Source organism: Phocoena phocoena, chromosome 3 (genome assembly GCF_963924675.1).
Source record: "Phocoena phocoena chromosome 3, mPhoPho1.1, whole genome shotgun sequence".
Lineage (NCBI taxonomy): Eukaryota > Metazoa > Chordata > Mammalia > Artiodactyla > Phocoenidae > Phocoena > Phocoena phocoena.
In genome coordinates this window covers 137,463,595-137,487,833 of record NC_089221.1, presented here as the reverse complement: position 1 = coordinate 137,487,833, position 24,239 = coordinate 137,463,595, and the positions used below count along the sequence as shown (strand labels likewise).

General features: G+C 44.5%; 1 protein-coding gene across 1 annotated transcript in view; it reads left to right on the top strand.

Moving 5' to 3' along the window:
* The first annotated feature begins 9,076 nt into the window (after nucleotides 1-9,076).
* CCNJL (cyclin J like) overlaps nucleotides 9,077-24,239 on the top strand; it is a 52,688-nt gene continuing 37,525 nt past the window's right edge. The window contains exon 1 of the mRNA XM_065875254.1: nucleotides 9,077-9,142. Within this exon, the coding sequence (XP_065731326.1) occupies nucleotides 9,077-9,142 (66 nt within the window). The remainder of the gene's footprint in view (nucleotides 9,143-24,239) is intronic.

The following is a 24,239-nucleotide window of genomic DNA, read 5'->3' as shown; positions in this document are numbered from 1 at the left end:
GTACTTCCATGTACCTTTCTTCTTTTCATAGTCACAACAGTCTTTTAAGGAAACAATAGTTCCTCCTTTTTACTACCAGAGAGCATAAGTGTCCAGGGTCTTACAACTTTCTGAGTCTCTTTTGAAAACTGGGGATAATGCCTTACCAAGCTGAAGTCTGAGCCAGCTGATTCCTTCAGACTCCATTAGCTCTGCGGCCCATATGTCCCTCATTTATCTATTAATGCAGGAAAACTGTATGGACCACCTCCTTTACGTAAGGCACTGTCCTTGTCTTCAAGGAGCCTAAATGGTGTGAGGGTAAATTGTAATGTTGGGGAGAAGGGGAAATTTTTGCCCCAAGGATTGCCCATGGAGGGGGATGGGTGAGTTCAGATTAAGAATCAAGGTATAGAATATCTTTGGGAGGAAACATAAAGGGGTGTCTTAGTCTATTCAGGCTACTATAACAAAATACCACAGACTGGGTCATTTATAAACAAGAGGAATTTATTTCTCAGAAGTTCTGGAGGCTGGGAACACAAAGAACAAGGTGCCAGCATGGTCACATTCTAGTGACCTCCTGGTTCATAGCCAGCACCTTCCCGCTGTGTCCTCAACATGGCGGAAGGGGCCAGGGGTCCCTCCAGGGTCTCTTTTATAAGGCACCACCCTCATGACCTAATCGTCTCCCAAAGCCCCCACCTCCTAATAGCATCACCTGGGGGTGTTAGGATTTCAACATATGAATTTAGGAGATGGTGGGGACACAAACATTCAGACCATAGCAATGGGCTTCCTCTGGGGTAGAGTTCAGAGGGACCAGAGGTGGGAGATGGGTTAGCTCCATTTGCAGGACCCAGTGCTCAATGAAAACATGGCGCTCCTTGTTCAAAAAGCAGCGAAAAGTGCTGTTAAAGTTATTAAAATATAAAGTTTTTTTCCTTTCTTCTGCCATCTCTCAACTTGTCTTTGTTTTATTTGCTATTTAAGGTTCTAAGTAAAGAAAAACTGGGAATTCCCTGGCAGTCCAGTGATTAGGACTCTGTGCTTTCACTGCCAAAGCCCAAGGCGTGGGTTCAGTTCCTGGCCGGGGAACTGAGATCCCACAGACCACATGGCATGACCAAAAATTTAAAAAAAGAAAAATTTAAATATTACTGTGAGTTTTATCATTCATCTTTATATTGTGCATTGCCACTTTTCAATGCAAAAGTAAAAGTATTTAACTCATATGCAGGATCCCTGAAATCACACAATTCATATTTCACAGTTTTTACGTTCAAATGTATTTAGTTTATATAATAGCAGTGGAAATGCCGCACACAACTAATGAAACTTTTAATTTCACCCCTTTTTGTTTTGGGTTTTTTTTGTTTCTGTTTTCTAATAAAAATTGTATACATTTAAGGTGTACAACATGTGTTTTGACATACATATACATAGAGAAATGATCACTACAGTTGAGCTAATTAACATATCCATCACCCCATCATTGTACATAGTTACCTGTTTTTGTTGTTGTTGTGTTTTTTGTTTTTTGGCTCCCCCACTTGTGGAATCCTTGTGGCCAGGGATGGAACCCGTGCCCCCTGCCTTGGAAGCATGGAGTCTTATCCACTGGACCACCAGGGAAGTCCCTAAAATGCAGTTTTACTATCTACAGACACTATGCCGTGCATTAGATCCCCAGAACCTACCCATCTTACAGGACTGCAACTTTGTACCCTTTGACCAACATCTTCCCGTTTTCCCCAGCTCCCCACCCCTGATAACCACTGTTCTCCTATCTGCTTCTATGAATTCAAGTCTTTTAGCTTCCACGTGTGATACCATGCAGTACTTGTCTTATTGTGTTTGGCTTATTTCGCTTAGCTTAATGCCTTGCAGGTTCATCCATATTGTTATGCATGACAGGATTCCCTTCTTTTTTAAGGCTGAATAATATTCCATTGTGTATATATACTACAATTTCTTTATTCATTCATCCATAAATGGGCACTTAGCCATGTCTTGGCAATTGTGAATACTGTTGCAATGAGCTTCTTGAGATGTGCACATCTTATCAATACTCTCTACCTCTGGCTCACTCATGAGTCGGGAAGAGAGGAAAGGAAAAAGAATGACAGGTTGCCCCACCTTTTCCTTTCCTTCTGTGTCATGATACATGGTAGCTTAATACAAGGAAGCAACACCAGTAAGAAAGGCTGTGATAGGCTTCCTGGGTCATTCGTATTTCTCAGAATGTTATTGCCTTCTGTTATGGGTTGAATTGTGTCCTCTCCCCCAGATATGTTGAAGTCCTAATATTTTATTTGGACATAGGGTCATTCCAGATATAGTTAGTTAAGATGAGATCCTACTGGAGTGGGGTGAGCCCTTAATCCTAGATGGCTGACTACTGTCCTTATAAGAATGTTGTGAAGATAGGGGCAGACAGTGGAGTGATGCAGCCATAAGCAACAGATGGACGGCCACCACCAGAAGCTCAAAGAGGCAAGGAAGGCTTCTACCCAGAGTCTCAGGGGGAGCATAGCCCCACTGACACCTTGATTTCAGGGTTCTAGCCTCCAGAATTGTGAGAGAATAAATTTCTGTTGTTTTAAACCACCCAGTTTGTGGTATTTTGTTTACAGCAGCCTTTAGGAAATGGTCACACCTTCTTTTTGCATTCAAAGCAAGTCTAGTGCAGTGCAAGTATAGCGTCTCAGGGTTGTCAGTTCCTCCTGCCCTCCAGGTATAGAGGTAACATGCTTACCTTCTACTTCTTTGGATTTCACTAAACTCCCAGGCCTAGGAGGTCCACTAGAATTCCATGCTCACGGGGCAGCAAGGAACAGCAGACACCTATGTCACAGATGTCATCTGCTCATATGCATGCTCCTCTGTCCTCCTGGACTTTGTTTACAAAACACAGGTTCAAAGACAAAACTCTTAAGAATTTCAAGGTGGGGACAGTAGAACATTAAAGTCAAGCACAAGGCCCTCCTGAGCTTGAGCCTGTACAACTCAACCCAGGAACTGGCCCAGCGAGAGGGAAATTTTTTTTTTTTCTTATTCCTTTTGTGCCTTTTTGATCTCATACTATTTTTTTTAATGTATTTATTTATTTATTTTTGGCTGCATTGGGTCTTCACTGCTGCATGCAGGCTTTCTCTAGTTGTGGTGAGCGAGGGTTGCTCTTCGTTGTGGTGTGCGGGCTTTCATTGTGGTGGCTTCACTTGTTGGGGCACTTGGGCTCTAGGGTGCACAGGCTTCAGTATTTTTGGCATGTGGGCTCCGTAGTTGTGGCTCACAGGCTCTCGAGCGCAGGCTCAGTAGTTGTGGCGCATGGGCTTAGTTGCTGCAAGGCATGTGGGATCTTCCTGGACCAGGGCTCGAACCCGTGTCCCCTGCATTGGCAGGCAGATTCTTAAATTAACCACCGCGCCACCAGGGAAGTCCTCTCATACTATTTTTTTAATTGAAAAAAGTAGTATGGACCAGCTTTATAAATATCCTAGGTTCTGAGTTTTGTTTGCAAAATGCTGCTTTTTAAAATTCTTCCTGCTGGGGTCTCAGACCTAATCTGTAGAAATATATCTCAAGAATTTCTAATCAAGGATCATAAAGGATTTGGCCAATGTCCTTTAGACTATGTAGAGCACAGAGCTAGAAAGAGTTTAACGGGGTTGGCTTGGTTTTTGGTTAAAGACCAAAGTGGTAAACAAGGCTTATGTCTCAAAGTTTATAACCCAGATGTCTTCCTTCTGTCCCTATAAACTGAGCCAGGCTTCATGCCTTTGGTCCTAAATGGAGCAATGCAAACCATTAAGACCCTAAGGAAGTACTACTCAAAGTCTTTGCCTCAGCTTAGGACCTGTAAAGCTGAGTGGCTGAAGAATTTATGTCACTGACCATCCTGCCACCCAGGATATTCACTGCAGTGTGGTTATGGCAGCAAAAGACTGGAAACAACCTAAGTATCCAGCAAAAGAAGACTGGTTACATACATCATGATGGATCCATACTATGGGACTATGGGATAACTGTGCAGCTCTGCAGGCACTGCCATGAAACAACCAAGAGGGAACAAGAAGGTGCAGAAGGATGCATTCCATATGCTGCCATTTGTGTAAAGGGGGGAAAGGCATGGGTGTTCATGTTGGTAAGTGTGTGGATCACTTCTGGAAGGAAACACAAGGCGCTGCTTACCCTTGGGGAGGAGAACAAGGCCTAGGACCAGGATGAGAACACGTTCATTTCACCATAAATATATTTTTAATGTGAGAGCTTATACCCTATGGAAAAAAAAAGACAAAGGAAAGTTAAAGTGAGCAGTTTATAATATTAGATTGATTTGTCCTCTGTGGAAGATTGGAAAGGTCAGAGGAAAAAAAAATTTTTCTCATTTTATACCTGGTAAAGTTTGAGGTAGGATGGCCTTGCTCTAAATCTTTGGTTCCGAACCTGTGAGCTTCAGAGATTGGAAGTGGGAGGGTGGTAATCGGCTCACAGTAAGCACTTGATACAGTTTTACTTTTTGAGTGAATCAATGAATAAATGAATGGATACTTCTTAGCTTAGTTGGGAATGGAGTGGGTGGGAGAAGTAACTCCAGTTGTGTTGTTCCCCTGCTGTGCACCAGAGAAAGCTTCCTCTGCTGAGGGCACCAACATCATTTCTACCTGCGGACAGGACTCACTACCAAAACCATCAGTGCAACACGTTTTTATCTTTCAGAGACACTGGGAAAACGAGAGACTCCTGAGAATGATACAAAAAGGACTGCAGAATACGAATGATGTTTAGTATCTTCTTAAAATACCCTGGTACAAAAGCCCCAAAATTCTGTCTCCCTCTCACCTATCGGAACTCCAGATAACTGAGAGCTGAAGTTTAGGAAAAGAAGACTCCAGATCAGTGAATAATAAAGGTCTGTCCTCTTTTGGTGTAGCCTGAGAAAGAAATAATACTGCTATGAAAAAAACAAAACAAAACCAAAAACAAAACAACACTGTGAATTGTTATTCAATGGAAGGCCACTCTAGTAAATATATCGGTGATTACTTAAAAATAACATTCACTCTTTTTTCCTTTTTGCGAAAGTAATGCATGTTTCTTATAGAAATTTAGAAAATTCAGATATACTAGAATAAAAAGTTAATTAGAATTACCCATAATCCTACCACTCTGATTACACAGTTAATATTTTTACGGACTTTTTTTTTGTTTCTTTTGTGTTTGTGTGTGAATGTAATATACAATTGGGATCATAATCTAATCTCCTTTTTCACTTAATGTCTTGTGAACATTTTAAGTCATTATTCATTCTCTTTAAAAATGGTAAGAGCCAAATTACAGTCCCTGTTCTAATAGTTCACTATGATAAAAGAGCATTTGTTGATGAAACCCCTTGTAAAGAAATCTTTCGGGGCTTCCCTGGTGGCGCAGGGGTTGAGAGTCCGCCTGCCGATGCAGGGGACACGGGTTCGTGCCCCGGTCCGGGAGGATCCCACATGCCGCGGAGCGGCTGGGCCCGTGAGCCATGGCCGCTGAGCCTGCGCGTCCGGAGCCTGTCCTCGGCAATGGGAGAGACCACAGCAGTGAGAGGCCCGCGAACCATAAAAAAAAAAAGAAATCATTGTGCTCATCTGCATATTTTTTTATAATAAATTTCCATAAGTGGAATAGTTGGATACAATGATACTTTTTTTTTTTTTTTTTTGCGGTGGCACGTGGGATCTTAGTTCCCTGACCAGGGATCGAACCTGCGTCCCCTGCATTAGAAGGTGGATTCCTTACCACTGGACCACCAGGGAAGTCCCTGAATTTCTTCTATCATGCATGCCTGTTCATCCTTTTCTGCATTTCAGGTATTAGCGTTTTATAATATGTATTGATTTACAATAGGTCTATATAGTAAGATCAACCTTTACCATGTTTGTTAAAAACATTTTCTCCAATTTGTCATTTTCCCTTTTGGTGATATTTGATGTCTAAGTCTCGCATATTTATTAAAATATATATACTCATCCCGGCCTTTTGTTTCTTCCTATGCCTTAAGCTCTAGGCCTTCTCCTCTGAAATAACCTGCGTTTTCTTTTAGTTCTCTTGTGATTTTTTTTGGGGGGGGTGTTGATATTTCATTGTAGTTCTTTGGGTTTGAAAAAGTTAAATTGTATGTTGGGACCCACCAAATGGAGGCTGCCCCAGTGGCCTGGCCTACATCACAAATCTAAACTTAAATCAGTCTGCACTTATGGGAAACACCTCGCTGTCTAGAAAACCTAACTACACCAATCACAGTCCTCCAGCTCAGTTAAAGCTGGCTCACCTTACCCTAGAAAACAGGACCTCCTACCCAATCATGCCCTGTTTCCTCGTTGCCTCTTCTAATGCTCTACAAAACTCGCTTTTGCCCCAAATCCCTTGGGAAGAATGTTCCACCACTTGTGAGGCACTGCACTCTCCCAATTCATGAATTGTTTTCCCTTCAATAAAGAACATCAAACTCATTACTAAATTGTCTTAGTTTTGTCATTTGACAAGTTCTTATATTTATTTTGATGATGCTTTAAATAAATCCCTAGTTTTACTTTTTCCCCCCAAGTTAACTAATTTCCCCTGCCCAATTTATTGAAGAATTTATCCTTTTCCCCTCAAAAGTGAAATGCCACATTTCTCACACAGTTAGTTTTTAAGTATGTAGGATGTTTCTAAACTTTCAATTATTCCACTGATACTTATCCATCCATTCTTTTTTTTTTAATCCATCCATTCTTGTGTCAACACCACTGTTTGAACTATAGCTTTGCAATATGTTTTAAGATTTGGCAATATATAGATCTATACCCCATTTTTAAAATATAAAAATCTTAGCTTTTGCCATAGATATTCCTCCATTTGAGTGTTAGAAAAAGTGTCATCCCTCCCCCACCCCCATCTACCCACAATCGTTAGAATTTTATTGCGTTAATTTGAGTAAAGTTGATATTTTCACCTATTTCTATTTCTTCAAGCCTTTCTTATTATGTTTAACCTTTATAATTTCTTTATTAAGAGCCTGCACTTATTGTTTATTCTTAGATATTTTTCACTTTCACAGTAGTTTTTTTTTTAAACTAGATCCTTTATCTACAATTTCCCCTTTCTTCTTTTGCCTTTAATATTTATTTATTTATTTTTGGCTGTGTTGGCTCTTCGTTTCTGTGCGAGGGCTTTCTCTAGTTGCGGCAAGCGGGGGCCACTCTTCATCGCGGTGCGCCGGCCTCTCACTATCGCGGCCTCTCTTGCTGCGGAGCACAGGCTCCAGACGCGCAGGCTCAGCAGTTGTGGCTCACGGGCCTAGTTGCTCCGCGGCATGTGGGATCCTCCCAGATCAAGGCTCGAACCTGTGCCCCCTGCATTGGCAGGCAGATTCTCAACGACTGCGCCACCAGGGAAGCCCCTCACAGTAGTTTTTAAAATTTATTTTTTACATTAAAACTTCTCTTTAAGCACCTATTGAAGCTTATTAAAGCTGATTTAAACATTTTTTTTCCAGGTGGGTACTTGGGTACCAGTCAGAAACCAAAGGCTCTTTAGTGGCAGCTATTTGTTGTTTGTTTTATACTCGGCATGGCGATTATCCCTTTATATGAAGTATCTTATTTAATGATACAGTATCTCCAGCAGGTTGGTGCAATTTTTATTCCCAATTTACACATGAGGGTTCCAAGCTTACAGAGTCTGAGGAACATGGCAAAAGTCACCCAGTTGCTAGCTGGATTTGAAACAGATCTGTGAACGTCCAGAAGAATCACAAAAACCAATCAATCTTCTGTGCCATCAGAGGAGCTAATTAAAGGGCGTGCCTTTCCGAAAACAATCAACTCAATTAAAAAGACAATGCCTTCCATCCAGCGGGTCCTCCAAAAAGACTGGTTTTCTCCCAATGTAAGGCGTACAATTTATACCTTGCAGGAGCACAAAAAAAAAATCCGTTGATTTACTGAGCCTCCTTTAGAATCAGGGACTCGTGAATAATCAAGAGCGGATTTTCTGGCGATTTCGTGGGAACTGTCCGTTTGGAAATCCACCTCCCCATTGCAGGGCCGGTTAAAAAAAAAAAGAAATAAATAACCAGGTGGAACCGACGAAAGGTTGGCTAGAACAGCGCACGCGGGAGAACTTTCTGGGGGCATTCTGCCCGCGCCTTTCACGAGTGGCGCGCGCAGGTGGCGCCGCCGTCCCGGCGCCGCGGTCCCAGCGCTGCCCGCGTGAGTCCGCGGGGTGCCCAGGAGGCCACCCGGCGCCCACGCGAAGGTGAGAGGAAGCTTTCCACAGAGGCGGGGGAGGAGGGCTGACAGGAAACGCAGCCAGCGCCGGCGAAAGAAAGACTCCAGTTCCCAGCCCCCCGCCCCGCGGGGTGCGGGGGCCGGCGGCGCATGCGCGAGGCCCGGCCCCCAATTCCCCCGGCGAGGGAGGAAGGCCCCCGGCGGCCCCGAAGCTGCGAGCTGCGGCGGGACCCGAGCGCACGCAGGGGCGCGGCGGTGGCGGGGGCTAGCCGGGCTACGGAGGCGGCAGTCAAGAGCGTGGAGCGCCCAGCGCTAGGGCCCATCCGCGTGCAGGCACCCCAGGGCACAGCCAGCTCGGCCCTGGGCCGGGGGGGCCTGGCGCCCGCAGCCCCCCACGCCCGGAGAGGGATGCGTGAGTTTCGCCCCGGCTGGAGGGCAGGATGTGGGAGCAGGACAAAGGCTGGGCGGCGGGGGAGGAGTTGGGGACGGCGAGCCGGTGGCCGCTGCCTGAGCCCTGGCCTCTGGAGAGCTAGCGAAGTCGGCAACTTTCTCTGCAACTTTTGCAAAAGGGAAGATAAAAATTCTGCAAGTTGTTGCACAGCTCCAGGTCGCCTCAGGTCCCGCGAATAGAGGGGAGGGGGCACTGCAACCTTCCCGGGATGGGAGGCGACCGCCAGCTCCGCTGAGCGGGACAGGAGGGGGCGCCCGGCAGAGACCCCGGCCGAGGACGAGAGAGGATGGGATGCCGGGGGGCGCGCTACGGCCGCTGAAGTTGCCCGTGTCCACACAGGGTGCGCCCTGAGAGCCCGCTAGCCTCGCGTCGCGGCGCTGTAGACTCGATGATGGATGAGCCGTGGTGGGAAGGGCGTGTCGCCTCGGACGTCCACTGCACCCTGCGCGAGAAGGTCAGTCCGTCCCCGCCCTTGTCACTCGCAGGTCTGGGTATTTAAAGTCCCTTTCGCTCTCGACTCCGTATCCTCAGGTCGCCCTGCGTGGGAACTAGGAACTCCCGGTGCTTTTCTTTCCTCCTGCTCTTAGCCTCCTCCTGGGACAGTCGTGAGGTGAGAAAGGAGACTGGAGAGCTTAAATTGGTTTTACTGCTTAGGAGCCCAGAGTTCTCAGACAACTAAACTGTACCCCTTAAGGTGGTATTTCCCATAGTACTGTCACCCGAGATTATTTTAAAGGGTGCATGAATGAACTTAAAAAAAATAATCATCGTGTATTTACTTTAACGTGCAATTTAAAAACGTATATATCGAGCAAGTTCTGCATAGGCTAACTGATGATGATTTTCCATATATTGTAACGATGTAGTTCCTTTTAAAATAAATTTAAGTAAAAGTAGTGACTTTACATAAAGAATAATTAGGTAAATGATAGTATAATGCATACGTAGTTAATGCCCCCACCCCAAATATATCTAGGATGGGACTGAATAAGATTTAAGGAACACTAAAGTAGAGGCTACACAGCACTATTTACAGTAGCCAGGACATGGAAGCAACCTAATCGACAGATGAATGGATAAAGATGTGGCACATATATACAATGGAATATTACTCAGCCATAAAAAGAAACGAAATTGAGTTATTTGTAGTGAGGTGGATGGACCTAGAGTCTGTCATACAGAGTGAAGTAAGTCAGAAAGAGAAAAACAAATACCGTATGCTAACACGTATATATGGAATCTAAAAAAAAAAAAAGAAAAAATGGTTCTGATGAACCTAGGGGCAGGACAGGAATAAAGACGCAGACATAGAGAATGGGCTTGAGGACATGGTAGGGAGGGGGAAGCTGGGGCGAAGTGATAGTAGCATCGACATATATACACTGGTATATATACATATATACCAGATGTAAAATAGATAGCTATGTGGCTAGTGGGAAGCAGCCACATAGCACAGGGAGATCAGTTCGGTGCTTTGTGACCACCCAGAGGGGTGGGACAGGGAGGGTGGGAGGGAGGGAGATGCAAGAGGGAAGAGATATGGGGATATATGTATATGTATAGCTGATTCACTTTGTTACACAGCAGAAACTAACACACCACTGTAAAGCAATTATACTCCGATAAAGATGTTAAAAAAAATAATAAAATAATTAAATAAATAAAGGAGAGGCTACAAAACTAAGAGAATATGGGGAGACAACAAACACTCCCCTGCCAGTTTGCCGTTGGTGGCAGAAGGTGGAGGCACCTGAAATGTGATCTCTGCTTTCCCCTCACCTCAAAGGGAGAAGTGCTGATGGGCTCCTGGAAGGTGGAAGAGTCCAGGTGGGTTAGAGATGTGGCCTGTGTGTCTTGTCTCCTGCCCCTGGGCTGAGACTGGGAAGGGTGGTTTGGGGAACAGGTGTGAAATAAAGGTGTGTATTGGTTTCCTAGGGCTGCTGGGACAAAGTACCATAAACCTGGGGACTTACACAATAAAAATATGCTCTCTTACAGTTCTGGAGGCTAGAAGTCCAAAATCAAGGTGTTGGCAAGGCCATGCTACTCCTTGGCATTCCTTGGCTCGTGAGGCATCACTCCCATCTCTGTCTCTGTTGTCACATGGTGTTCTATCTGTATCTATTTTCTCTCCTTATAAGGACACCTGTCATTGGAATAGGGGCTACTTTAATCCAGTGTGACCTCATCTTAATTTAACTAATTAATCTGAAAAGACCCTATTTCCAAATAAGACCATTTTTAGGTTCTGGGTAGACATGAATTCTGGGGGACACCATTCAACCCAGTACAGGGAGGGAGAGGTCTTCTTAGTGGATTAACTGGCTCCCTACACAAACAGGTCTCATATCCAGTGCATTTGCACCCGATGTCTATGGAGTTCTGCTTAAAAAGTCACCAGCTTTTCAGGGTTTTTTCCTCATCAGGGGGTAGCTGTCTTCTAGTAAAATTATTTTTTCTTTTTTCCTGTACCTAGTCTGTCTCCATCTTGCATTGCTTGTCTGGGCTGTGGCTTTCCTCTGCTCCCCTTGGTCTTCTTCCCAGAACAGAATGGCCCAAGGTGCAAGCATATTTTAGGCATCTGGAGAAGAAATCCAGGTCTTGGTGTTTCAATTAAAAAGCTGGGGCAGTGGGATGGTGGACCAGGCAGTAAGGTCTTGGTCCTTTTCTGGAGGTGGTGGCTAAATAAATTAGTGAGGTCTGCCGTGGAAATTGGGCTTCCTTGTTCATTGTAGGCTCAAGTGGTTGTTAGTTCTGCTCATAGCTTAGGAGGAATGGCTTTGACCTCATTGGTCCTTTCTTGCAGGAAGGATTTCTGAGAGCAGTATAAACTCAACCAGCTCAACTACCTGAGAATCCTCAACCTTTTGTATATAAGCAAGATTGTTCTAATCTCTCTTCCAGCCACTCAGAGGAGCAGGGCAGGCAGTTCCCCATTAATTGTGCCTCACCCATGCCATAATGCCATATTGGTTCACTGTTGGGCTGCCTACCTTGAAGGAGGACGGGTTTGTCCAGGTTTTTCAGGTTAGAGATAGAAAACTCACTCGGGTTGATACTCGGGGTCACCTGTGACTTGAAGCTGGTCTTATTAGGGTAAATCCTGGGTTTCTTTTTTTTTTTTAATTGAAGTATATTTGATTTACAATGTTGTGTTAGTTTCTGGTGTACAGGAAAGTGATTCAGTTATACATACATATACATATTCTTTTTCATATTCTTTTCTGTTATGGTTTGTTACAAGATATTGAATATAGTTGCCTGTGCTATACTACAGGACATTGTTGTTTATCTACGCTATAGGTAATAGTTTGCATCTGCTAATTCCAAACTCCTAATTTATCCTTTCCTCACCCTCTTCCCCCTTTGGTAACCATAAGTTTGTTCTCTGTGTCTGTGAGTCTGTTTCTGTTTTGTAAATAAGTTCATTTGTATCATATTTTAGATTCCACATATAAGTGATATATGGTATTTGCCTTTCTCTTTCTGACTTACTTCTTTTAGTATTATAATCTCTATGTTCATCCATGTTGCTGTAAATGACATTATTTCATTCTTTTTTATGGCCAAGTAGTATTCCATTGTATATATATATCACATCTTCTTCATCCATTCATCTGTTGATGGACATTTAGGTTGCTTCCTTGTCTTGGCTATTGTAAACAGTGCTGCTGTGAACATAGGGGTGCCTGTGTCTTTTCTGTTCATTTCTTTTTTTAAAATTAATTAATATTTTATTTTTGGCTGCGTTGGGTCTTTGTGGCTGCGCACGGGCTTTCTCTGGTTGCTGCAAGCGGGGCTACTCTTCGTTGCTGTGCGCAGGCTTCTCGTTGTGGTGGCTTCTCTTGTTGAGGAGCACGGGCTCTAGGTGCACTGGCTTCAGCAGTTGTGGCTCGCGGGCTCTGGAGCGCAGGCTCAGTAGTTGTGGCGCATGGGCTTAGTTGCTCCACGGCATCTGGGATCTTCCCGGACCTGGGATCAAACCCGTGGCCCTTGCATTGGCAGGCAGATTCTTAACGACTGAGCCACCAGGGAAGTACTGCATGTATCTTTTCAAATTAGAATTTTCTCTGGATATGTGCCCAGGAGTGGGATTGCTTGATCATGTGGCAACTCTAGTTTAAGTTTTTTGAGGAACCTCCATACTGTTTTCCATAGTGGCTGTACCAATTTATATTCCCACCAACAATGTAGGAGGGTTCCCTTTTCTCCACACTGGTTTTCCTTGCTTATAATGTCATACTCTTTGTTGAATGCTGCCAGATGAATACAAAGTGTGTTTCCATCTAGGCTGTTGAATTGTCATCATAGAACCAGGAGCAGTTATCCTCACTTGACTGGTACAGGAAGCAAGCCTGGGATGACAGAGATAGTGGGAGCCCCCCTCTTTGTCAGATATGAGATTCCAGTATAGTGTTATACTACAGTATATAAAATGTGACACTGGGGAAACAAACCTTGGTGTTGAATGCAAGCTACTAATGGCAGTGAAACCTTGAGGTGCTTATTTAGCCTCTCTAAACCTCTTTAAACCTGGCCCCATTGTTCATTCTTCCCACAACAGGCAGAACTTAGATTGTGTCACTTCTCTGCTTAAAGACCTCTACCGTCATCCCATTGCAGTTATAATTTCCAGTCCTTATCACCACCTCTGTTACCTGACACAGTCCAGCCCTGGCCTGCTCTCCTGCCTTGTCTCCTACCCCATACCGTTCTGACCTCCTTTCTCTTCCTTGAATAAGTCAAGCTCCTTCATGCCTCAGGGCCTTTGCACAAGCTGTTGTTCCCTCTATCTGGAGTCTCCTTTTCTCTATAACTGTTCCTCTGTGTCCCTCAATCGAATCATCCTGTTTTGTTTTCTATATAGCGTTTAACGAGTATCTGGGATTATTTTCTGTTTGCTTATTATCTTTTCCCCCACACGAGAATGTACATTCCACAAGAACAAGCCTGTGTTTGTCGTGTTCAGTGCGGGGCCGCAGTGTCCAGAACAGAGCCCCCCTCTGCAGAAGGATGAGATGAGTGAATCTTCTTTAATTTCCTCTTCTGTAAACTGGGGGAAATGTTTTCTAGGAATGTTAGGATTCAGTGAGAGAACCTGAGAGCCGTGTGAGGCACGTGGTGGCTACTTGACAGGTGCTGTGCTTTTCTATGCTTTTCCACTTAACGACCACTCCGGGGGAGGCCGACAGCCCCTTTTGTGACATGCGTGGTTAGGGTAAGGCTTGGAGTTTGTGACCACCCTCTCTGAGGGTTCGCGAGTGTGACAGGGTCTTCATAAGAAAGGTAGCAGTGGACCTTTGGATGGTGTTGGGGCTGAGGCTGGGAAGGGCAGCGGTGGGCCATAAGTCATGTGCCTGCCGAGGGGTAGGACACAGGAACTAGACCCCATCCGCAAGATCTTCTACCCAGCCCCGGGAAGGCTTTCTGACTAGTGAATGGGAGGGTGGAACCTCTTCCCGCCCAAATTGCTATGGAGAGATGGCTCCCTTTCCTCTCTGTGCAGGCCCCCTTTATCCGGTGCTCAACCTTAAAGTACTCCTATTTATTTATTTTATTGAAATATAGTTGATTTACAATGTTATGTTAGTTTCTTGTGTACACCAAGTGATTCAGTTTTTTATATATATATATACTTTTTCATATTCTTTTCCACTATGGTTTATTACAGGGTATTGAGGGACTTCCCTGACGGTCCAGTGGTTAAGACTCCACGCTTCCACTGCAGGGGGTGTGGGTTCAGTCCCTGGTCAGGGAACTAACATCCGGCATGCCACGTGGTGCAGTTAAAAAAAAAAAAAAAAGATACTGAATATAATTCCCTGTGCTCTACAGTGGGTCCTTGTTTATCTATTTTATATGTAGTAGTGTGTATATGTTAATCCCAAACTCCTAATTTATCCCTTCCCACCCACCTTTTCCCTTTGGTAACCTAAGTTTGTTTTCTACGTCTATGAGTCTGTTTCTGCTTCCTAAATAAATTAACTTGTATCATATTTTAGATTCTGCATATAAGTGATATCATATGGTATTTGTCTTTCTTTCTGTCTTACTTTACTTAGGATGATAATCTCTAGGTCCATCCATGTTGCTGCAAATGGCATTATTTCATTCTTTTTAATGGCTGAGTAACATTCCATTGTATATATATGTACCACATCTTCTTTATCCATTCCTCTGTTGATGGACATTTACGTTGCTTCCATGTCTTGGCTATTGTAAATAGAGCTGCTGTGACCTTTGGGGTGCATATACCCTTTTGGACCATGTTTTTCTCCAGATATATGCCCAGGAGTGGGATTGCTGGATCATATGGCGACTCTATTTTTTCATTTTTTAAGGAACCTCCATACTGCATACTGTTTTCCATAGTGGCTGCACCAACTTACATTCCCACCAACAGTGTAGGAGGATTCCCTTTTATCCATACTCTCTCTAGTATTTATTATTTGTAGACTTTTTAATGGCAGCCGTTCTGACCAATATGAGGTAATACCTCATTGTAGTTTTGATTTGCATTTCTCTAATAATTAGCAATGTTGAGCATCTTTTCATGTGCCTGTTGGCCATCTGTTTGTCTTCTTTGGAGAAATGTCTGTTTAGGTCTTCTGGCCAATTTTTGATTGGGTTGTTTGTTTTTTTGTTATTGAGTTGTATGAACTGTTTGTATATTTTGGAAATTAAGACCTTGTAGGTCACATTGTTTTCAAATATTAAATTACTCCTTTGATCATCCTACCTGGACTTACTGCTTCTGCTGGAGCAGAGCTAGAGCCCTCCTCCTTTGACTACTTTTCTGCTGGGGCTGGGGGTGCCAGTCAGTACAGGGGAGTCAGGATTCTTCCTCATCACACCTGTGCCCTTGAACTTCTTCACTGAACATGGGGGGAGGAGCAGATCATCCCCACCATGCTGGTGGTGACAAAGAGGCTGTTGGTGTTTTTCTGGTAACCAGCTGTATGCCCCAAGGAGTGTTCAGATTAGACTGACAGCCACTTTTTTTTTTTTTTTTTTTTTTTGCCAAAAGATGCATCCACCCAAGTTTAAAATTAGCAGGTTCTGGGTACACATGATGAAATTAGGTCATGGGATGGCTGTCAGCTTGAGGGCCAACTTCCTGGTCCTTCAAGCCTCTCTCCCTTACCCCATGTGTCCTGGCCCCAACCACATGCTTCTTTCGTTGTCCTTGTCACCTGTGTAGTAACTTGTCCTACTCACTAGATTGTGAGCCCCTCGCAGGCATGAGGTGTGTGTGATATCTCGGGATTCCCAGACCAGTGTGATGAGGTGTGGAGGGAGGGCAAGGGGTGTCCATCCCTTCACCTGCTGCAGACACAGCCACTGGGGGAGCACAGAATGGAAGGACGAGGCTCAGGTGTACTTGCAGGGGCACGGTGAACGGCGGTGCAGGAATGCTTCCCAGGGACCCTCCGTTGGGTCTTGGGCATGTCCCAGGAGGTGGTATTTGTCTTTTTGAAGAAAGTAAAATTCCCCCCGACAATCCCACCCCTTGGAAGTAATTTGTTGACATTTTGGTGTAGGTTCTTCTGTTCCTTTGTGTGCCTGTCATCACAATACATTTTTATTTTGGAGTGTTTTTTAGTAAAAATGGAAAATATCTTTTCTCAGAACACTTTGTTGATTTTGTAGTATGTCATGCTCACATTTCCATATCATTCTTCTCCACCCAACTCCTGATTATTGGACTTTAGCAAAAAATTAGAAACGATTGTGTTTATTTAGAATAGACAATATGAGAACATGGCAAAAAGGAAAAACACCCAGGTTATATGAAAGGGTGGATGGTGAAGAGGCTCTAGTTTTCCTCCCTGAAAGGTACCACTGATCCCAGTTTCTCATGAATCCTTCCAGAGTTGTTCTCTGCATGAACAAACCAAGTGTGTGTGTTCTAACACAAGTGGTAGTAGCATTTACACACTTCCCTGTACCATTTGATGTTTTTAAATGTGTACAGTTTAATAATTTAAATATTTTTTATGAAACGACCAAACAGAGGCTCCATGACGAGAAGGGATTTTTTTTTTGGTCTTTTCTGCTCATTGTAACAATAAAGGTATAGTGTAGATACTCAATATATTTGTGTTGAATGAATGAACAAAATATTTCTTTTTGGTAATTTTTTATCCAAATATATACATTTTATTTTATATAAATGTTATCATAGTATATTATAGTTTCATAACAATTTTTTTCTTAACTGCATATACTAAGTAACTTTGTATGTAATTAACTATTCTTCTCCGGTATCATGCATAATGTTTTATTGTATGGATATACCATGATTTAACTCGTTTCTTTGTTAGATACTTAGATGGAGCTGCGTTTTCATTTTTTTAAATTGAAGTTAATTTATATACAATACAATGTACAGATCTTAAGTGCATATGCAGTTTCGAGTATACAGTGAGTTTTGACAAATGTATATACTCATGTAACTACCACCATAGTCAAGATACAGAACATTGCCATCAACCTAGAAAGTTCCCAGGTACCTTTTCTCAGTCACTCACCCCATGATGCTCCCAGCCCTAGGCAATCACTGATCTGTTTTTTTGTCTGTGTGGATTAGTTTGTGTTTTCCAGAGTGTCATATAAATGGAGTTACATGTATGTGCTCTTTTCTGTCTGCCTTTTTTAACTTAGAGATGCACTTTTTTTTTTTTTTTCCTTAGAGATGCACTTTTGAGATTCACTTTTTTTTTTTTTTGCGGTACGCGGGCCTCTCACTGTTGTGGCCTCTCCCGTTGCGGAGCACAGGCTCCGGACGCGCAGGCTCAGCGGCCATGGCTCACGGGCCCAGCCACTCCGCGGCGTGTGGGATCTTCCCGGACCGGGGCACGAACCCGTGTCCCCTGCATCGGCAGGCGGACTCTCAACCACTGCGCCACCAGGGAAGCCCCTGAGATTCACTTTTGAGAACATTTTTGAGATTCACCTATGTTGTATCAGGAGTTTATTTCTTTTTTATTGCTGAGTAATATTCCACAGTATGTGTATTACATAATTTGTTCATTCATCTCCCTCTTGATGGTCTTTTGTGTCATTTCTCCTGTACCATTTGATTTTACACAGCACTGCAGTGGTGATCCTATTCTTCTGTCTGCAAGTGTGCTCATGAGAATAAATGCCTAAAATGGAATTGCTGGTCTTGGGGTGTGATTTTAAGAACTTTGAGTTTCACCAGTTGATAAATTATCAAAACTTGCACCAGCCTGCACTTGCACCAGTGGTGTGGGAGGGTGTCAGCTTCCCAGTAACTTCGCTAACCCTGGATATTAGCCTTTAAAAAAAAAAAGAAAAGTCCATGCCGGGCTTCCCTCGTGGCTCAGAGGTTAAGAATCCACCTGCCAGTGCAGGGGACACAGGTTCAAGCCCTGGTCCGGGAAGATCCCACGTGCTGCAGAGCAACTAAGCTCGTGCACCACAACTACTGAAGCCCGTGCGCCTAGAGCCCATGCTCTGCAACAAGAGAAGCCACCTCAGTGAGAAGCCCACACACTGCAACGGAGAGCAGCCCCCGCTCACTGAACTAGAGAAAGCCAACACGCAGCAACAAAGACCCAAGGCAGCCAAAAATAAATAAATAAAATAAACATAAAAAAAAAAAATTCCATGCCATTTCAGTAGGTCAAAATGGTGTCCCTTGGCTATGTTTAAAAGAATCAGGAACCCAGAATGGGAAAAGCGCTAACGGATGGAAAGGAAGGGGTAGAGAACTCTGAATACTTTCCAGGATCTGGGGAGGCCCATATGCAGCAGGGCACCAGCCTGAGACCTGTGTCAGGCTGGGTGAGGGCTGCTGACCTTCGGCCCTGGCCAGAAAACTCCCCAGGCTCCCTCTGAGCCCCATTGTTGCAGTGTGTGCTTCCCTCTACCCCCAAGTGGCAGTTACTTGGAAACTTGAATCTTGAGGCGGAATTTGAATTGTCCTGCGGCACTGGCTCCCTTGCAAGGTCACTGGAGCAGATGGTACCAGGGCCTGGACCTTCTTTGTGGTAGGGACATCTCCCCTGGTAGCACCAGCTACTTACTTAGTCCAAAAACGGTCATCCATTGACTTGCGTGGGTGGGTTGGGATGACAAGGAGTGAGGTGGATCCTAAGAACAGAGAAAAGCATCAGGAATTGGATGGATTCACTTATTGTAAGGAAAACTTGGAGAAAACCTAAATGCCCATCAGAGGGGAATTGGTTTCACTGTGGTTCATGCATACACTAAACTAGGTGGAGTTATCAAATATGATGAGGTAGATAACTTTCTGCTTAATATCAATTAATTTCCTGATCCTTGTAAAAAAAAAAATGCAAGTAACTCAGTACTGCTGACTCTTTGGAGTGCACCACTGTGTTTTCCTTTTTATTATAGAAATTTAAAAGGATACACAAAAGTAGAAAGAAAAGTGGAATGAATCCCCATGTACCCTCTACCCAGCTTCAGTACCTGTTTCATCTTCCCCAGACAGCATGTCATTTCACCCATAAATATCTACTAAGCAATAAAAGCCTCTTTTTTTGACATAACAACTATGCCATTATTACAAAACTCACTGTCATTCATTAATAATCTGTTGCTCAGTCCATAATTCAGTTCTCACAGCTGTCTCAGAAATGGCATTTATAGTTGGCATTGTTCAGAATCACAATCCAGATAAGATCCATGCATTATATTTTTTTAATTGAATGTAAGTTTCTTTAAATTCTATAGTGCTTTATTAATTTTCAAAAGTTTCACATACATGATTTCATATAATCCTGTAATAACCCTTTTTTTAAATCCCCTGCTTCTATATTGTCCCACCCTCTCCCCACTGATAACCACTAGTTTGTTCTCTATATCTGTAAGTCTGCTTTTTTGTTATATTCACTAGTCTGTTGTATTTTTTAGGTTCCACATATGATATCATACAGTATTTGTCTTTCTTTGTCTGACTTATTTCACTTATCATAATGCCCTCCAAGTCCAGCCATGTTGCTGCAAATGGCAAAATTTCATTCTTTTTTATGGCTGAGTAGTATTCCGTTGTATATATGTACCACATCTTCTTTATCTGTTCATCTGTTGAAGGACACTTAGGTTGCTCCCATACCTTGGCAATTGTAAATAACGCTGCTATGAACATGGAGGTACCTGTATCTTTTTGAATTAGTGTTTCTGTTTTTTGGGTTTTGTTTTTCCACATATATACCCAGGAGTGGAATTGCTGGGTCATATGGTAGTTCTGGTTTTAGTTTTTTGGGAAATCTCTTACTGTTCTCCACAGTGGCTGCACCGATTTGCATTCCCACAAACAGTGTAGGTGGGTTCTCTTTTCTCCACATTCTTGCCAACATTTGTTACTTGTGCTCTTTTGATGATGGCCATTCTACAGGTGTGAGGTGATAATCTATCTCGTTGTGGTTTTCATTTACATTTCCCTGATAATTAGTGATGTTGAGTGTCTTTTCATGTGCCTGTTGGCCATCTTCATTTCCTCTTTGGAAAAATGTCTGTTCAGTTCTTCTGCCCATTTTTTAATTGGACTGTTTGTTTCTTTGATGTTGAGTTGTATGAGCTGTTTATATATGTTGGATATTAACCCCTTATCAGTCATATCATTTGCAAATATCTTCTATTCAGTAGGTTTTTAAAAAAAATTACTTTTAAGTCTTTTTTTTTTTTTTTTTTTGCGGTACACAGGCCTCTCACTGTTGTGGCCTCTCCCGTTGCGGAGCACAGGCTCCAGACGCGCAGGCTCAGCGGCCATGGCTCACGGGCCCAGCCGCTCCGCGGCATGTGGGATCTTCCGGGACCGGGGCACGAACTCGCGTCCCCTGCATCGGCAGGCGGACTCTCAACCACTGCGCCACCAGGGAAGCCCTACTTTTAAGTCTTTTATTCTGTAATGGTTTCCCTGTCTCCCAGCTCCTTAAAATTGTTTTTTTTCATGCCATTGGGTTTTGGAGAAACCAGGTCATTTGTCCTGAGGACACCCCCTGTTCTTAATTTGGCCTGTGACTTCCTCATGGTATCCTTAACTTGCGTTCACTGTTAACAGTTTGGCTTGTATACTTCCCTACTCTGTGGGACTAGAATATGCTGCAATCTCCTTGTTCTCTAGTTGGCCGTCAAACATCACTTCCTCAGAGGAACCTTCTCCCACTCGCACACAAGGTCAGTCTACACCCCAGTGACGTTCTCAGACTACGCTCGATTATGCCTTCAGCACCGGGCATGACTTGTAATTGTACATTTCTTAGTGGGATTGTTCCATTTGGATTTGGCTCCGTCTCTGGACGGCAGGTGCGTGAGAGCAGGCTGGGGCCGTGTTTCCCCAGTTCTGAGCAGAGTAGCCACAAGCCCCTTGGTGTGTGCTCATCACGGATGCCTGGTCTGGGGTCTGTGCCCACACACACATCGCCTTCCTGGACCTCACTGTCTGGTGGGGTAGGTTACTGGCTGCCAGTTACTGGCTGTTACTGGTAGTTACTGGCTGCCAGTAACTCCATCTACTGGGAGAGAAACAGCCTCCAAGGGCTTCAGCACTTGGCCAAGGCCCCCATTAAGTGGGGGAGCTGGGACCTTAAGACCTCGCGGTCTGCTGTCTGGAGTCTGACTTTGAAAAAGCAGAGGAGTCGCACGCAGCCTTGAAGGCAGCGATGTGTAACAGGGACTTCCCCTCAGTGGGGGTTCCACCCCCGGGCGAGTGGTACAGAGCTGTTGGCTCTGAATGGAAATCTCTTGTTGGTCTTTTCTTTTGTGTTAACTTTCTGTTTTGAAGTATTATCAAACTTAGCAGAGTTGCCAGCACAGTACACAGTTGTAAACACTTTAACACATTTGCCTTATCATCCCCTTTTTCTGTCAGGTGGTTTTTTTCCCCTCTTGGACCAAGATGCAGACATAATACTCCATTATCCCTTAATATTTCAGGGTTTATCTTGCATGGTTACTTTTAAGATGGGCCATAAAGCACTTTCTGGGGGAACTTGAGTCAAACCCCTAGCGACACCTTCTCAGGTAGGAATCCTCCCTGGAAGGCTGGTTCAGGTGAAGGGGATTCAGCATTTGGATCAGGAGGGAGGAAGCCGGGTGGCCACAGGTGGCCTGGCCGTGAATCTGGAAAGGCAGAGTTCTGGCTCATTTCCTTGGACCATCCCCGTGGCTTATTGGCAGACGGCTTCTTCATTAGGCAGTCATTTACTGAACCCTGTGTATGACCTGCAGACCCTAAGAGGCTCTCCCAGGAGATACCACAGCCCCAAGCCCCACTCCGGTCCTGGGGGTTGGGAGTGGGGGGGTGTTCTTAGCACAGCTGAGGCTAATCATCTCAAACCACTTCTGGCCATTCTATTTGTTAATGGTCCTAAAAGCCAGTGAAATGTAGCAATGCTGTTCCCCGTTAATGGGTGCTTGTTGTATGCTTGATGTATGTTCCCTCCTGTTATCTAAATCCTCTGGCAACCCCCTCTAGTAAGTACTAAATTATCCTCATTTTATCCCCACTTTCCAGATGAGCCTGCTAAAGTACAGAGAGTTAAATAACTTACCCAAGGTCATACAGCAGGTAGATGGCAGAGCCAAGATTTGAACCCAGTCAACCTGGCTCCAAAGCACACACTCTATTTTTTTTTTTTTTTTTTTTTGTGGTACGCGGGCCTCTCACTGTCGCGGCCCTTCCCGTTGCGGAGCACAGGCTCCGGATGCGCAGGCTCAGCGGCCATGGCTCACGGGCCCAGCCGCTCCGCGGCACGTGGGATCCTCCCAGACTGGGCATGAACCCGCGTTCCCTGCATCGGCAGGCGGACTCTCAACCACTGTGCCACCAGGGAAGCCCCAAAGCACACACTCTTAACCACTGTACCAGCGGTGACACCCCATTGCCTAGGGAAGTGTGAAGAGCTTCCAAGAGAAGGTGAGATGTGGAGGAAGTTCATCTACCAGGGCTCAGGGCCGCGTGTGATAGTCACACATCAGTGACCTGCCAGGGGCGCTCTGGTGAGTAGGGGAGGAGGGGGAGATGGACCGGGAGCATTGGCTCTGGGATGCAGGTCTCTGTAGGTGTTTACATTTATCCTGAGACACATGGAGAGCTGTGAGGAGCGAGGGCTGAATCACTGGAAAATGACCTTGGCCTTGGAGACCTGGGTGTTAGTAATGATCCAAGGAGATGGCTTCTGAACCAGGGCAGGAAGTGGGGAGACTTGAGAGTTTTAGGAAATAGGGTCAAAAGGACTAGTTAACAAACAGTGAAAGATTTCATGTTTCTTACTTGTTGGAACAAGGAGATTTTCCATTGCTGAGGGATTGGCCTTTTTCATCATGAGCGGTGTTCTTAGAAAGCTCCTTCCAGAAATTAATTGCTAGTTTCTGTGTAATCTTTCAAGACTCCCACTGCCCTCTAATTTAAGGGAGTAGGCGTTTATTGGGCACAGTATGCCAGACGTTGTTGAATGTTTGTTGCACATTATCTTATTTGATAATTAAAGTTGCCTTAATGTCCTGACCAAGCAAGGCACTAATAGTTCTCGCGCATCGGCGCAGGTTCATTCTTGCATTCAACACGTTTTTTAGCAGCCGACCACATGCCACACACTGCTAGCTACTGGGGATATAAGTGATGAACAAAACAAAATTGTCTTCACGGAGCTTATAGTCAAGCATCAGGCTCATATGAAGTGCTTGTAAAGCATATTTAGGTGCCCGACTCCATCCCAGGACGTCTGATTCAGTAAGTCAGGAAATGGGGAGTGTAATAGATTCCTAGGGCTGCCTCAAACTGGGTGACTTAAAACAACAGAAGTTTATTCCCTCACAGTTCTAGAGGCCCGAAGTTTGAAATCAAGGTGTCTGCAGGGCCATGATCCCTCCAAAGGCTCGCAGGGAGGATCTTTCCTTGTTTCTTCCAACATCTGGTGGTTGCCGGCCACCCTGGGCGTTCCTTGGCGTGTAGCTGCATCCCTCCGTTCTCTGCTTCCATCCTCACCTGGCCCTCTGCATCTGTTTGTCTTTGCCTAGTCTTCCCTTTGTATGTTTGTGCGTCTCTGTTTTCTCTTCCTATAAGGACACCAGTCATTGGATTAGGCTCCACACTAATCCAATGTGACCTCATTTTAACTTGATTGCATCTGTAAAGACTGTTTCCAAATAAGGTCACATTCTGAGGTTTTGGGTGGACATGAATCTGGGTGAAACGCTATCCAACTCAGTACCTGGGGGCAGCCTCCATGTTTCAGTAGATCCCCAGGAGATTCCAGTGCCTGTGATCAACTGACCACGGTTGCAGAAACCCAGGTCAGCAAGGGACTGGAGTCCCAGCTGGAGTGACCAGGGGTTAGTGGTGGTGGTTACCCTAACTGACGCGTTTTGGGCTGCACAGTAGGGTCTGGGTGCCCAGGAGAATCCATCAGAAGGAATCTGGAAATTGGGGAGGGGAGCTGGAAGTGTGGAGTGAAGAGCTTTTGAGGCCACAGCTTAGGAATGGTGACCCAGGGGAACAGGAAGAGAGAGTCAAGGGTTGGACCTGTTGCAGAGAACCACCGTAGAAGGGGGCA